At 46.7% G+C, this 16,253-nt stretch overlaps 1 protein-coding gene across 2 annotated transcripts in view; it reads right to left on the reverse strand.

Annotated features, from left to right (window-relative positions):
* The window catches only part of Dock1 (dedicator of cytokinesis 1), a 485,241-nt gene that overhangs the window by 15,180 nt on the left and 453,808 nt on the right, over positions 1–16,253 (reverse strand). For both annotated transcript variants that reach the window (XM_041666110.1, XM_041666109.1), the window contains exons 44-48: positions 13,147–13,233; positions 11,060–11,236; positions 10,090–10,173; positions 5,034–5,171; positions 737–882 (exon numbers count right to left, since the gene is read on the reverse strand). In XM_041666110.1, coding sequence (XP_041522044.1) covers positions 737–882; positions 5,034–5,171; positions 10,090–10,173; positions 11,060–11,236; positions 13,147–13,233 — 632 coding nt within the window. The remainder of the gene's footprint in view (positions 1–736; positions 883–5,033; positions 5,172–10,089; positions 10,174–11,059; positions 11,237–13,146; positions 13,234–16,253) is intronic.

Below are 16,253 nucleotides of genomic sequence, written 5' to 3' on the forward strand. Positions count from 1 at the left end.
GATACCTCGCCCACCCTTAAAGGTGGTTTTGATGATGCAATTGACGACAATAAAAAAGGAGGGGGGAATAATATGATTTCTATTCTGCAGAGTAGTCTAATACAGTAGGTGACTTTTTAAAGTAGGGAAGTTTTTCATAGAAGAAGTATTTAACGAAAAAGAATTTCTATTTAAAAAGTAATAAATCTGGGACTGGAGAGATGGCTCAGCACTTAAGAGCCTGTGGTGTTCTTGCAGAGGACTTTGTGTGTGTGTTCAAATCCAGCGCTCACATGCTTATTGCCATCCGCAACTCCAGTTCCAGAGTCTCTGATGTCTTTTTCTGGTCTCTGTGGGTACCAGGCATTCATGTAGTGGACATACACACGTGTAGGCAAACACTCATATACATAAACCAAAAACATCTATTTTTTTAGCAACAAATAGAAATAATCTCTCTCTCTCTCTCTCTCTCTCTCTAAAAGTGAGCTAGCTAATCATAGAAGTCTGGCTGTGACAATTGACATGGGTAGCGGAGGAGCTGGAGTTTTAAGGTTTGGCAGACAGCTCTCTGACAATGCTACCCAGAGCAAGATGTTTCACATAACATACAGCCTCTGATGTGCTTACGGGTACCACAAGTCAAGTGTCTCGGAGGGTCTCAGTTTCCAAAACAGCACGTCCAGGGGTGCTAAGCAACCCCAGGCTACTGGTGGCATCCCATGAGATGCCCAGCCTTCCTGCTAAGCCCACTTACCCGTCAGAGCCTGGCCTGGAAGGGGTGCTGTCAGAGGAGAGGGAGGAGACGGAGGCCACAGACAGAGGTCGGGAGGATGATGGCATGGTGAAGGATCGCACCATGGAGCGTGGACGGCTGCCTCTCCTGTCGTCCAGACCTGAGGGCTGGGAGAGGAAGAAAATATGTTAACACCCAGGCCACTGTGGACAGAGTCCTGTGTTGGAGCAACCTCAGCAGTGTGGGATCCAGACCTATGATGTGGGCCCACACTTCATACACCATTTCCTTTGTTGTTCTGAGCTAAGGGGGAAACTGAAGACTATTTCAACATCTCTTGAGGTCTGACTCAACTTTTATTTTAAGTATAATTTTCTTCTCAAAGACACATCAATTTGTCCTACAGTGGTGATACTCACCAGGAAGTTTAATGCACAAGGCATTAAGAGTGTGACTATAGAATGTGTAAGATCTTTGTATGACCTCTGCTGAACTGCACAGTAACACCAGAGCCGGATGTCCAGACTTGCAGAGCTGTATTGGTTCAAAGGCCTCACTACAGAGGGCACCTCCACATCCAAGGGAGACCTTCTCCATTGAGTGATGCAGAGAAGCCTGGGTTAGGCTGTGGGGTCTCTCTTTCCCACAAGAGGACCAATGACACATTCCAGAAAACAGTCACAAGGTAGCATTTTCTAGTCTCTCTTCCATAACTTGCTGTACGTTACCCAAGAAGCCCAATGCCAACGGGCTACAACATGTATCTACATCTAATTAGGTAGGAAACACTAGTGTACCTGGGCCTGGGGCCAGATGTTGGCACATCTGGACCACAGCTGTTTCATAAGTACTTTCCTTGGGTTGGCAGAAATCACATTTCTATGCCGCATCAGCCTCCCTACCCCACCCCAGGATGCTGGCAGGTCACACAGCCTCTCATCTACAGGACGGTTGATTTATATGACTGTCTCAGCCCTTGGAGGTAGCAAAGTGTTGATTATATATTCTTTAAGGTCTCTGCTGAAATTATCTTGCTGTGCTATGGTGGCACCAAGGTGCCCATGGATGATGCAGAAAGGAACAATGCTGTCTGTCAATAAAACTTTATTTGTGAAATAGGAGGTGAGCCCTGGCACAGTCTGAATGGTGGTTTGTTTCAGGTAAGAAGATGGGTGGAGGATAGAGAGCAGAGACAAGCAAGGTGTCCTGGCCTCACCAGGCTTTAGGACGAGAACAAGAGGGACAATAAACAAAAAAAGGTTTCATGTGTGTGGGAGCAAAAGCAGATGCCCTCGAACACTGTGGGCAGCAAAGGCTTCAGTTGTTTCCATTCCAGGAGTCTCTGGGAGTCTGTTCTGTGTTCATCCAAGAAGCAGTGTCTCCTTGGACCTCCAGAATCGACAAAATAGATGCAGAGGAGCAAGCAGGAGAGGCGTTGGCATTGCATAGTCAGAGAGTGTCTAGAGCGTCCCTTTCTGGGGCTTAGGCTGGCTCAGAAACATTGACAAAATGGCTTATGTCCTTTCTGTGGGTTTTTTTTTTTTTAAAGCCCATCCTTTTGGAAAGAGGATGATATAATATTGCTTTTCAAAGTATTCTGAGATGCCTGCCTGTAGGTTTCCAAAGTAGGCAAGACAAGACAGGCACCTCCCACACTGCCTTTATGACCACATTCTTCACAGAAGGACAGGCTGCAGCCTGTGCCATTGTCTACCCAGAACTACTGGCTTCAGAGCCTCATTCAGGGCCCCAGGAGGGAGTAGGACTCAGGAAGTTGCTGTCTGCATAGTAGTACCCATGGGTGCAAATCCTCCCTGAATTCTGTCTCCTGAAAGTCTTCTTGTCCCTGGCTGGGATGTCTGGCTGCCCCCACCAAGAGAAGCATGCCATCTGGGTAAGGTGATGCAGAAATTGTTTGTCTTGAGTCAAGGATGTATGCCAAGGTACCAGGGAAACCTGTCTGAAAAAAGACCCTCATAGCTTCGCTAAGTCCCTCTCCCCGCACACTATTGCTACTTTCCTGCCCTAGCTTTCTGTTTTGACTTGTACTTGATGGCAAGCATTCTCCATGATATTTCATAGCAGAGGAGGGATGTAAAAAGTGCCAGGCAAGACCGCTAGGTTTTGTGGAAGATGCATTAAATAGAAACAAACAGAATTAAACAGAAACCTTTGCATATAGTTAAAAAACTTGGAGCCTAAACAACTGTTTAATTTCTAGAAAATTTAAAAGCAACATGAAACTCTGGAAGAGCTGCCTTGTGACACACCCATAAACTTTTGCCACTCAACTCTGCTTGTGACAAGCTGCGGGCTCCAAGCTGTCAAGCACTGCTCAAGGACTGTGACTTGCAGAAGGGTCCTCCAGGGCAGCAGGGCTGGCCAGGCGCTTGCCTGCTGAGCTGTTTACCTGCAGTGGCTCCCACTGGGCTGGCAGGCCAGGCTTTCATCTTCTGGTTTGCACAACAGAGCCCGGGGTTGATTTTCTTCTGTCAGACTTATGTCCTGCTGGGTCTGTGACAAAGCACTGGCCCTGGGTGTGGAGAGGTAGGCTCCACTGTGAGCCAAGCTCAGTGGGGCGTGTCTGTAAGAGCACACAGCTGCAGGGCTCCTTGCACTGCTGGAAACCAAAGCTGACCATCTGCCCCACCTCTGACCCCAGTCCTAGTCCAGGAACTTCCCAGGAACTCATCACCTGAGCCATTCTGCTTCAGGTCCTGAGCACAGTCTGCTGTCTCTGCACATGGCTCTTGGAGGCTGCTTGTCTTTCCAGGACCAGCCTTTTGTGCTCCTCTGTCACAGGTATGCCTCTGTCTGCACTGGCTCCAGCCTGCCACTCAAATCCCTGCCTGCTCCCAGCCTGGATCATTCCTACCTCCTCCAACAGCCAAGTCTTTAGCAACAATCTAGAACACCAGTAACCCATCTCTTGTTCCTTCCTGGCCATGGTGGTGTGTGTGTGTGTGTGTGTGTGTGTGTGTGTGTGTGTGTGCTGACGGATGAATATGCATGTGGAGGACAACCTCAGGTAAATTTCTCAGGTGCTGTCCACCTTGTATTATGAGACAGGATCTCTCACCTTGCCTGGAGATCTACAAGCGCAGACAGAACTGGCCACTGAGTTTCAGGGCCTGCATGTCTCTCTCTGCCTTCCAAGTACTGGGATTACATGTGTGTGCCGTCATACCTATTTTATTGTTTTATTTTGTTTCACATGAATTTTGGGGATTGAACTTTGGTCCTAATGCTGCAAGGAAAGCTTGCTACTAATAAAGCTATCTTCTGTAGCCCACTGTCCATGTTTGTTTGTTGTTTAAGACAGGGCTTTTCTCTGTAGCTCTTGCTGTCCTGGAACTCATTCTGTAGACCAGGCTGACCTTGAACTCACAGAGATCTACCTGCTTCTGCCTCCCAAGTGCTGAGATTAAAGGTGTGTGCCACATTTCAACCTCAAGCTAGGCATCACCTCACCCCATCTCTGCTTTGGGACACTGTGAGCGCTATTGCCTGAGGGTTATACAGCTTTCCGTGTACGGCATGTCTGCAGGCATGAGCTCTGTAACCCAACTGAGTCCCCAAGTACCTCTGGGAAATTTCCACATGACCTTGAGGGACTGGGAGGCAGACAGACAGACAGGGAAAAGGACCACAGTTAGGTAATAAAGGTGGTAAACTTTCCCAAACTGGGTTATTCCTCACCCACTTGACCTGAGACCAAAGCCTGGCAGTTTAAAACAATGGCCTGGTAGGCTTTATCTCCTGCCAGCAGGCCCTCTGTTGATGAACAGACTTGGCAAATTGAAGGCCTGATCGGGACACAACAGTTGTCGGCCAAACAACCATCAAACTTACCACTCCTAAATTGGGGGATGAAAACTCTTCGGAGACCTAAAAGACCCTCCAGCTCTGGAGCCGAAGAGCCCGGATTTTTCAGCTTCCTGACTCCTACCTGCTTTGTGGAGGGTCTTTTCCTCTGTGTGTCGGCTGCATGTGTGTTTCCTCAACCCTGACAAATGCCTTTCTTTAGCTGCTCTTTGTGGTGTTCAGGATTTCTCCTCTGCTACCTGTCACACTCTAGATGCCTCCACATACACACTTTTAACTCTCTAACGGGCCCTGCCAAGACCCCTGGACTGCATTAGCATCCACAGCAGACTACTCGGACAAGATGAGCAAGGTATGTGGTAACTGACAAGTCTCCTAAAATGGGCCGATGAGAGGCTGTGGTCCCTGACAACCCATTTCCTAGCAGGCATGACAGAGGCCTCAGTCCCACTGCTCCAATGGGATGCTCCTCTCCTGGGACCTGGCCACTCACCATAGTCCTGACACCGTATTGCTTTTCCACTTTTTCCTTCAGTTGCTTGAAGCAGGCTTCCATGCGCTCATGGAACGGCCTCAGGGCCTCAGTGACTTTGTCTCCATGAATCCTGATCCCTTCAGCCAAAAATGGAATCTGAAAAAAAAGAAAAGGAAAGAAAAACAAAATCACAGGTTGGCGGCCCTGACTTGGGGGAACAGTCTAGACTGAGCAATACACAGCAGGAGGAAGTAACAGCAGGCTGGCTGCACCTGCTTTTGTTCCCAAATCAGAGTGACTGGTTAAACTCATCAGCAGGCAGGTCGCCCTCCACCCCCAGAGAAAGAAATGTTTAAATAAGAACTATTTGGGTCTTGAGGGGACCATAACGAGGGTGGAGCTCCCCACATGATGGGTGCTCTGTTACTTGGCAGGGGTGGACTTAACATCAGTGTTTCTCCCTGGAGTCTGGGGACAGATGTGCTTTGAACGTGCTCACATGTGCCTTGTTCTGGTAGCGAGAGGTCACGGCAGAGCCCATTCATCAGCTGAGAAGATTGTATTTATAGGCAATTGAGAAGCCTGCCCCAAACATAACAATCCAATTAGAGGTGATCTATCGTCCTGACGGATATTCTGACTTGGAAAGAAAAACTAAATTTATTCTCCCTCAAAACCAAAAATAATCGCTTCTCTGCCGACACGACTGTCACAAGGGATCCACGCCAACACTTCACTTCCGCAGAAATGATGCTGACCTTTAAAATTGCCACGTGAGACATTTTCCTTCTCTCGGTGGCAGAGACCCCTGGAGCGGTTGCGGCCAGAGGGTGGGCAAGGGAGCAGGCTCCATTCTGTCCCTGAACTCTGCTTCTCCCCTGGTACCCAGACTGGAAGTTAGTCAGTCTTCAATGCAATCAAGCTAAGAGGCTTCCTCTTAATAATTTATAATTAAATAAAGATACTGATTAAAAACTGATTTTCCTAATAAGACAGAATACCAATGCGAACCAGCATATTTATTAGTAAGAGGGATAATAAGTACACAATTGAGTTTCATGTGAACAAACTCAAGGAATCTTAGCAAGATGAATCAACTCATGATCTGTTTCTGCTTCCTTTTATAGCACACAGCTGCTGCCTCTCTTGTACTCCAGGAAAGGGGGGGCACGAAGTACCCCATATTCAAAGCACCCAGCCTGCTCAGAAGGCACTGATAGAAAAGTTTGTTTTGCTGATATTTGGACCTAAATCCATTATTCTGTGGTAACTATCCAGTTATCACAAGAGACCCGTGTGTAGTTAGTTGAACCTTCAGAACAAGGTGTTCTCATAGTTCCCTATGGATTCTTCATGCAGATGGCAGCTTCCCCAGGGCTTGTTGTGATGTGCCCAGGGCCAGCCTAAGAAATGCTCACTGCCAGGCTTTCTCTTCCTGAGTTCTGACTCGGGGGTAACGGCACAATAACTTCGGGACAACTTTGGGTGGCAAGGCAAATATGTTGTCTGAGGAAGAGGGGAGGCGAGCAGGTGTGGGAAGGCTGTCTCCAGGTGAAGCCATAGTCACAGGCAAAGCCATAGTCACTGTAGACACTAAGAGCAATTCTGATTTAGAATGGCTGTTTCAAATGTGCAAAATACAATCTAACCATCCTGCGTTTGGTGGTGGAGGTGGTGATAGTTGCCAGGTGGCAAAAGTATTCTTTGTATCAAAGAGGATACTTGATGGATGAGAAAGCTGAGACCCTTGTTTGCACTGGGATTGCTGGAACCTGTGGCTTGGCAGGCGAGACTTAAGAGGTGAGAGATTACACAGCTCTCAGGCATCCCTGACACTGGGCAGATAAAGCCTTCTCATAGGATAGGATTTGGCCCCTGCTTCTACGTCTATTTGGAGCTGAGCTGCAGCTGTGATCCTAAATGAAAGGAAATAAAAAGCCATTCCGTGCAGCTCTGTCCAACAAATGAGGTGCTTAATACATGGAGGGAAGCCAGAGACCTCGGGCCTGAAACGGTCTTTCGAGGCCCTTTAGTTCCACATGTTCAAAATATCTCCGGCATGCAGATGCCTAACCCCATTCAGGATTGCCACAAAATTGCCATTAGACCCAGAAACTATGCCCCACAGTTTGAGTCGCTATGGGTGCCCCTGGAATCTGCTATTTCTAAAGAGCCTCAGACTCTGGAAGAGGTGTGTGTGGGGAGCTTTCCCAGTCTCACCTCCAGAGTTCAAAGTGAAACCTTTGACCCTTTCTCAATAGTGCTCTCCTCAAGCACCGTGTTACGTGTGCCCTGACGAGGTCCAAGTCCTGCCAGCAGCAGGGAACAACTTTGTTCACCGCGCTGAGGGCGCTGGCCCCTGCAGAAAGGGCGGTGCCTATTGTTGGCTGGGAACGATGAGTAAGCTTACTCTCTCATCTTTGCATGTTTCAAAGAAAATAAGTATGCTGTGTAGTCGCTCAACAGGAGAAGGCGTGGCCTTGTCTTTGGACACTCTGCAGGTGTGTCAGAGGAAAGTGAGAGGCAAGCCTTTGAGGGAGCAGTTCCTGACTGAGAATCCACTGCGAAGTCTGCAGGGGCAGCCTGCATCATGCCCAGTCTTTCAGCTGGCGAGGCCAGGTCATCACTGTCCTCGCCTTCAGAATCATGAAGCAGAACTAAGGAGCACCTGAGGTTGACCAGCCAATCTTATCAGTACTGTAGGTCATGGAGGCATGCTTGTCTACGGCCGTACACCTGTGAGGTAACACTGCCAGCAAGCCCTGGGACTCCTCCTAGGAGAAATCCTGCTCTGCCTAAATAGAATTTTGGGAAAAACTCAAACTGAATAAACTAATGAGCAAAACGAGAACAAGGCTAACTATAAAGCTCTCGTTTTTTTAATGAACATACAACTCAATTACTGATACGAAGATATCAAAACTCTTGCAAATGAGAGCAAAATCGCAGGTAATGTTGTGAATATGTATTTTTCCCTTTGCTCTTTCATTTAATGAAGTCGCTAGAAAACAGATTCTTTCAACTTTACCATGCGCTGCTTTAAAATTCATCTTTTAATATAGTTATTAGGGGCGATGACATGATGTGGGCATAAAGTCTCTCTCTGGGGAACAAATTATTTTCCTCTGTATGACTTGAAACTCATAAAATCCAATTTGCTGTAAAAGCTTACAGGGGGAAAAATCAATAGAACTTCTACAGACCAAACTAGTTTTTGTGTTATGGCATTCTGGGGGTATTTTGAGTTCTGTGCCCCCGTGGTTTCTAGGGCCTCAAATGGAATCATCCAAAATTTAAACTCTTTCCCATGTTTTCTTTTTTAAAAAAAGTCACAGGGCTTCTATGAACATGACTTACATTCTGAGTGAAGAAACCACTATTGACCAACAGTGTTCCTCCCTTGGTGTTCAGAGGGACCTTATCATGTCACAAAAACAATTCCAAGGGCAACCAGACCTCAAGAGACATATAAAAAAAGGATCAAAGCATCTTTTTCTCATGTAATTCCCTTAAAAATGCATAGGGCTGCACAAACATGAACATGTCCACGATATAAAAAAAAGAAAATAATAACAAGTCTTGGTGAAGATGCAGAAACTTGTATTCTAGATGTTTGCTGTATAGGATGACTCATTTGGTAACTGGTGAAAACCTCAGCCCTAGATTGTATGAGCTACAGAAAAGCTAGCCTCCAGGATATGCAGAGACCAGAAGGCAGGGAGACGACATGTTCATTGTGGACGCACGTTCATTGCATCATTAGTCACATTGGTCACAAGGTGACGCAACCCAAATGCTCACCGACAGAGGAACGGGTAAACTGTGGCATAGCCACACAGCAGAATAATTATTTAGCTTTACAAAGATATTCTAACATAAGCTACAACACGGATGAAACTTGAAGTCATTATGTGGACTGAAATAAGACACACCAAAGAACCAATCATACTCAGTTCTACTGACAAGAGTGTCTTAAGACACCAGGTTCACACAGACAGAAAGTAGAAGGGCAGATGCCAGAAGCTAGGGAAGAAGGGACTGGGGAGCACAATTACAGCTGGTGCGTGCGTGCGGGCGTGCGTGTGTGTGTGTGTGTGTGTGTGTGTGTGTGTGTGTCACTTAGAACTGTGAAAATCCAGTCATCTTACATATCTGAATGCAAAGTTTGAAGACTTCTACCTTGGTTGCAAACTACACCTCAGACCCACACCCTAAGTGGCCTCTGTACTGGTGACAGAAGTGTCACAAGGATGAGACTCTTTTAGGAGTCAGTATAGAATGCCAGAAAGGTCTCCTAGGAGGGGCAGCTCTGTGCTGAGTCTGGTGTCCTTAGGCCCACTTAAGAGACTAGGGCCAGGCTTAGCCATGCATGTGGCCTGGTTACCTGTCCAATTCTAGCAAAAGTTGGCTAGCTCTCCATGTCTGCAGTTTGTGTATATCCCTAACTCCAGCACAGGCTGGCCCACTCCTACCTTCTGCAGTCTGGCTAGTGGGGCTGCATGTGATGAAGATCATATACCCTACCCGTCATGTCCTTCCTGCCAATGTGAGGAGATTCGTAGCAAGTTGCTCCAATGGCAGAGCAAACATAGTTGGAGTACGTGTAGAATACCCAGCCCAGGGGCTCCAGGAGCCACAGACACCAGAGAACTACAAGGGGCCCTCTGGAGTACCCTACTTTTGAAGTAGACAGCCCAGAAGGGGTCAGCCTAGAAGCAAGAATGGAAGCAACAGAACACTCAGAACCACAAAGATATTCATCCTTCTGAGCTGCCTCTTCATAGTGGAAGGGGTGGGCAGGCTGCAGCTACTCTATAATCTCTCTCTCTCTCTCGGACCATGGCGGCCAAGGCAAGAGCTTCTGCTGCTGAGTCCACCTTGATATCTGATATCCTTCTATTAATCCCAGTCACACATAGGTTTCCTAGCAGATCTTGTTCATTAGTGACACAGAAGTTTGGGGGTGTTTATGTGACTTTTTCCTTGCGAATGTGTTAACCCAGAGGATGCCAGGCTGGTAGGAATATATGCAAAGGGGCCCAGGTCACCATCTTCCTTTCCTAGCCATACCAACCTGCCAAGCTATCAGGTCCTTGAGCTTCTCAATCTGCCCATGAGCCTCGGGATGCTCCTGCAGGTATCGGTCTGTGAAGAAAGCCTGTGAAGACAGGGAGACCTGGTCACATGTGATAGCTGTTTACATGTGATTGCTTAGCACAGCATTGCACATAGGAGCCTTGGGAAGAGATCCATGCATCACCTAGTCCCACAGCCCTCCCATGGCACTCCTTGCACACCTAGGTTTGGACCCTCTCCAGGACCCAAGGTCAAACACAACACAGGCAGCACAGAGGCAGCAGGAGTCCAGAAAGGCCACAGCAGCTCTAGATTGCTTGGTCCTATTGAGTAGCAGTCGCTATGGCTCTCTCAGCTGTACCAAAGTTTGGAAGTTCACCCTGATAGCTGTTATTCTTCTCTTCTATTGAGTCCAGTTGGATAATTATTTGTCTTGAGGACACAGACATTGGTGGGAGTGTACTAACTTTTCTTTTCTTCTATGGCCACAACCAGCTCACTAGGAGATCCTTCTGGTCTTGGGTTTCACAGTCTAAGTCTTTTGTGTAGGGCCAGCAGAAAAATAATTTTGGTCTTGTGGACCCCATAGGCGGCTTTGTTAGTGTCTCAAATATGTCATTGCTGTGTCAGAGAAACTGTCAGAGGCAAGGGAAACAAATGCATGTACCCAGTATTTGCAAAAATGGGCAGTGGGCTATGGAGGGCAGACCTGATTTAGCCTGTACCCCATGTTCTTTGGTTTCTGCCATTTTCTCTGAACCATTATTGAAAGTCAGAAGTCCACTCAGCTCCTCCTGTGCCATCTCTTTAGGGTAAATATCTGGACTCTTGCTTATCTCCAGAACGGGATCTTTATGTTCTTAATGGCCCCAAGAGTTCTGGAAAGTGAGGGTGACTCTTCAGGATAGTTTTGGGGTCCCAGGGATAGAGTTTTGAAATGCTCATCCCATCCCAGGTATGTCACGTGCCTTCTCATAGTTGGCAAAACCGCCCATGACAGCGGGATCCACAATGCCATTCAGGAGCATGGACAGGGGATTGATGGGCAGGCCCGGGTCGTCCAGGTGCTGCTGGACCATGCTGCTGATCTTGTCATTGGTCAGCTGCATTGTCTCGATGGCATTCTCCAGTGGGCTGATCTCTACCTACAAGAAAGAGAACATGGTGGGCATCATTCCAGCTATGGCAGTGTGCCCAAGTGAGGCGGCCTCCCTGGCCTCCTGTACATTTTTTTGTCTAACACCTGGTTTCTGTGAAGATACAGGTATTTGGAGTTAAGGAAATTCACTCTGAAATGAATAGAATATCTTATGAACAAATAGAGTTTATTCATTTCACATGAGACTATATTCCTCCTTGGACATATTTTTACAGACACGATGACTCCCGTTTTATAAGCCAAACTTTGCCTTGCTATGGGACAGTGTTATTGTGTTGTTTGGTTTTATTTATGAGTGGGATTTCACCTGTATGTATGTCCTGAATATATGAATAAATTCTGTTCATGCATTAACATGTCTTGTGCAGATCTAAAGGACTTTAATTGGGTTTCTCATCAGATCTCAGCCTAGCTGCCCTAAATGGTCTCTGCCTTCTGTCTACCTTCGTGGCTTTGGGATGGAGAATGAAGGTCGCAGAGTGGGAAGTGATCATGTCCCCAGAAGGGGCAGGCAAAGGGTCCTGAGGGTTCTGAGTAAGGGTGGGGAGGTCTCCATCTCGGCTCCTGTGGTGTGGAGAGATCTGGTGGAGCAGGGAAATACAAGTTCGTGGAAGGGCCCCGAGCTCACATTGGCATGAGCAAAAAAGAGGGGTGGACACACAGAAGGGAAGAGCCAACTTGGCAAGATTAGCCAAGTCCTTAAGCCAAATCACCAGGTGTTTCAAGAACTCACTGTTAATTGAATGGCAGGAGCCATCTCCTGAAGTGGGATCCAACCCAGTGAAGATACATGAACAAAAGCATATTGTAATTAGTTTTTTCTTGTTTGTTTGTCTGCTTTTGTTTTTTTTGGAGGCAGAATATCGTATGTCGCCAAGGCTGGCTTCAAATTCAATGCACAGTTGAAAATAATACTGGAACTTCCAATCCTCCTGTGTGCTGGGATTATAGGCGTGCACTGCCACACCCAATTATGTGGTGTGGGGGATAGAATCCAAGACTTGGTGCACACAGCAGAAGCCTTCTACATCCTTGTGCTTTTATTGGATCATTTTATATGGACAATTGTCATAGCCTAATATTTCAGTTTTGGCAATAAACCCCATGGCATAGCTCTGCTAGCGAAGCCACCCTGTGAGGCTACCCATAAATACAAGTTCCATGTAAATAAAACTGCCCCCTATCGCTGGAGACAACTTAGTGGTTACGACAACTAGCGGCTATTCCAGAGGACCTGGGCTTGATTCTGAACATCCACATGGTGGCTCACAACTACCTGAAACTCCAATCACACAGGATTCAACACCTTCTCTTTAGGCATCAGTAGGCATTGGACACACATGGCATACACAGGACATATATACAGGTAAAGTACCCATTCATAAATAAAACCAAACAAAAATAACCCTGTGTCATAGCAAGGCAAAGTTTGGCTTATAAAATGGAAATTGTCATGTCTGTAAAAATATGCCCAAGGAGGAATATATTCTCATATGAAATGAGTAAATTCTGTTCATTATTTGTCATTTAAATGGCAACAAAACTCCCAGGAAGATGTTTTGTAGGGTGTTTACATCAGTGGGAATGTACTTTACACTTCTATTTAGTTAGAAGACCTGTCAAAGCAATGCAGTTACGGCTGACATTACTAATGCGTGAGAAGGAATGGATTTCTTGTCAGATAGCCCTGGGGGTGGCCACGCAGCTTTGGGAATAAGATGCAGGAGGCGAAGAGAGATATTGATGCTCTGAGGTACGTGCAGGGTGGTGACAGGCACTGAAGGGTACGGAGCATAGAACAGGCCACAGTGAGCACAAGGCCCTTGGGGTCATGGAGGGCCTGTCAAACACAACCAAAGAGGAGGGCGGGTACTTCCTTCTGAGGAGTCTCCTTACCATGAAGACAGATTTGACTTCAAACCACCTTAAAATTCCTGGCAGCTTATAGGCCGTAGTGTAGATGGTTCTCTCGATCCACATATTCTGTAAGAAGAGCCCACACAATACATGTCAGGATGGGGGTGCCAGCAGGAGGGGACTCTGTTCTGTTGGGTTTCTGTGAGAGTTCAGCATGTGGGTCTTCTAGCAGGACAAGGGGTGTGTTCACATTGGACAGGTATGTGTGAACCCCAGGAGCCTTGTTCTATTTGACAACCACAACTCATCATCAAAGCACCATGTTTCAAGCCTATCAAACTTGTTTCTCTGCTGTTTGGCATGGAATTGTAGTGGTTGAGGAGGGGTGACATAAATACCTCAGAATGATAGGTGTTCCCTCTGAAATAAGTGAGCTTAGGAGAGGCATCCATGTGAAGTTTATGTTAGCCTTCCCCAGGGTTCAAAAGGAATTCAAAGGTACAAATGCATCAAAGACCAAGTTTCCTAAAATTGACCTCTTGACTGCAGTGGAATAATCCTTTTGTGCATTGTAAAAATTTGTCACTCAAACTGGTTTAATAAAAAGCTGAATATCCAGTAGCTATCCAGAAAGTATAGGTAGGACAACCAAACTAAGGATGCTGGGGTAAAAAAGGTCAGAGTCAGAGAAGACGCCAGAAAATGCAGGGGAAGCAGGATGTGTATAAAATGAGGTAACATGCTATGAGTCACATGGTAGAGGGTAGACAAGATTTATGGGTTAATTTAAAATGTAAGAGTTAGCTAGTGACAAGCCTGAGCTATGGGCTGAGCATTTATAATTAATGCTTCTGAGTAGTTACTTGGGAGTAGTTTGTGGGACCGAAACTTCCACCTACCCTCTTGTGTTTTAATAAAACAATGTAATTATTATGTTTATATTCTATAGGAACATAGTGCGCAAAAAAGGGTGCCATGACCCACAAGTACTGATGAGGAGCAACACATTGTTGCATCCTTTGTTCAAGGCTTCTCTTTCATTGCTATGCCTTTTCACATGTAAATTTTGTTTAGTTTTTTGAAACAGGGTCTCACATATTCTGTGCTGGCCCTAACTTGGTAGGTCTTTCAGGATGAACTCGCACTTCTGTCCTAACTGCTCAGATTACATGTGTGCACCACAATACCCACTCATTTTCTCCCATGCTGGGGATCAAACCTAGATTTTTGTATGTTCTAGGCAAGCATTCTACCATCCAAGGTACAGCCTCAGCCCTAGGCATATTTCAAATAGAATCCTCTTCTAAAATATATTCTTCGTAAAGCTACACCTCACACATTGCAAGAAATGTTTTCAATGGAAAGAGCCTAATTCTGTGCCTCTTTAATGGTTGGTTGACAGCTTTAGCGGAGGGGCACACTATAACTTTCCAGACTTTCACCTTCTTGGGACTAACAAGTCAGGGGGCGACAATAATAGAATGCTGGCCTGTCCTTTAGAATCTCTGACATTCCAGAGGAAAGCAAGGGGACAATAGGAGCTTCAGGGCCACAGGCAGATCCGTCTCCCAGGCCATGTTCCACTGCCTGGGTACATAGGGACTTGCTAGAGAAAGGGTAGACTTTCAGAGCCTGTCTCCTTTCTCCTTCACGTCAATATCCTTGTAAAGACCCTGGGCTTATCTTCAGCTTCATGGTCAGTTCCTAACTTGGACCCTCCCTTGGTTGTCTCCTCCTCAACAGCCCTTGCTCCTGAAGGCTTCATCCTCTGTCAGGCTTAGAGATGCTGAGCACAGCTCTTGGCCTCAAAGGGCAGTTTTTCTAGCATTTGTCCTTGGAGTTAGAAGCCTATAGAAGGGGCCAGGATCAGACTTCTCGCTACTATAAAACACTCTGCTCTTTTCTGGAAGCCTGAACCTCTGTCAGGCTGTGAAGGGCTAAATCCTGGGCCTTCTGAATGCTTCATCTATGCGCGAGGACCCAAATGGGGCCATCGGGGGATTTTGGGGCCATCTAGAAACAGCACAAGCTCTGAGGCTTAGCACAGCTCAAAATGTCAGGTGTCTCAGTTATTCTTAGCTCTGCTGCCAGCTCGCTGAGCGCTCTTCACCAGTCTGCTTGGCCTCCATGTGTCTATTCCTTACAGTGTAAGAATAACATACTGCAAGAAGGGGAGTGGGTATGGGGTAGGGGGGAAGTCAATAAATCCCTGGGTCCCAGACACTGCAGAAAGAAGAACATGATTTGTGATCGTGAAAGAAATACACAGAAAGCTATGAACTTGTTGTTAGCACGGATGGATATCCAGGTTGTGTGTGTCTAGGCGCTGACCCTAGTCACACTGTGAGGACCAGGCACTACAGGGTTGAGATGTTAGCACTGGCTGAGGAGCCCAACCTTCATCTTGAAATAAGGAGTCACCTTACTCTAAGCTCCTGTCAACACACAAGGACACTGGCCTGGGGGCTGGAGGGGACATCACTAAGGTAACTGCCAGGAGCTGAGAAGGAAACTCAGGTTTTGTCCCAAGGATTCCTGCAGAGGGAGGGTCAATATCTTTCTGCCCAAGGCAGCCCTGAAAGTAGTCTCCAAAACCTGCTTTACTTAGGTGTGCATGATAGTCACCTTTGGCTTCCTGTACCCCAAAGGCATCCTGATTACAAAAGAAAGCCATTTTAGTGGGGCTGGTTCTTGCTGTCACTCAGGGGCTCAGGTTCCCTTGCATTAGGGGTCTAAAGAGGGATTCTGCAGGGAGGAGTTCTAGTAAGAAAGGTATTAACGTGTCAAACTTGTCTGATGCCTTTTAATGGTTCACTTGTTCAGTTTCAGAGAAAGAGAGAGAGAGAGAGAGAGAGAGAGAGAGAGAGAGAGAGAGAGAATGTGAATAGGTAGAGAACAGAGGTCAACCTTGGCTAGGTTCTTCTGGGTACTGGTCACCTTGTTTTGTGACACAGGATCCCTTATTGAGACCCAGAGCTTGCCTAGTAAGTTAGAGTGGCTGACCAGTGAGCTCCAGGGACCTACCTTATGCCCTCACCCCAATGTTGGGATTATAAACCTTTTGGACATGGGTTCTGGGATTGAACTCAGGTCCTCATGCTTGTAAGGCAAGCACTTTACTGACTGAGCCATCTCCCCTGCCCTGC

This window comes from Microtus oregoni, unplaced genomic scaffold, assembly GCF_018167655.1.
Source record: "Microtus oregoni isolate MIOR12 unplaced genomic scaffold, Mior012 000016F_ref0000370, whole genome shotgun sequence".
NCBI lineage: Eukaryota > Metazoa > Chordata > Mammalia > Rodentia > Cricetidae > Microtus > Microtus oregoni.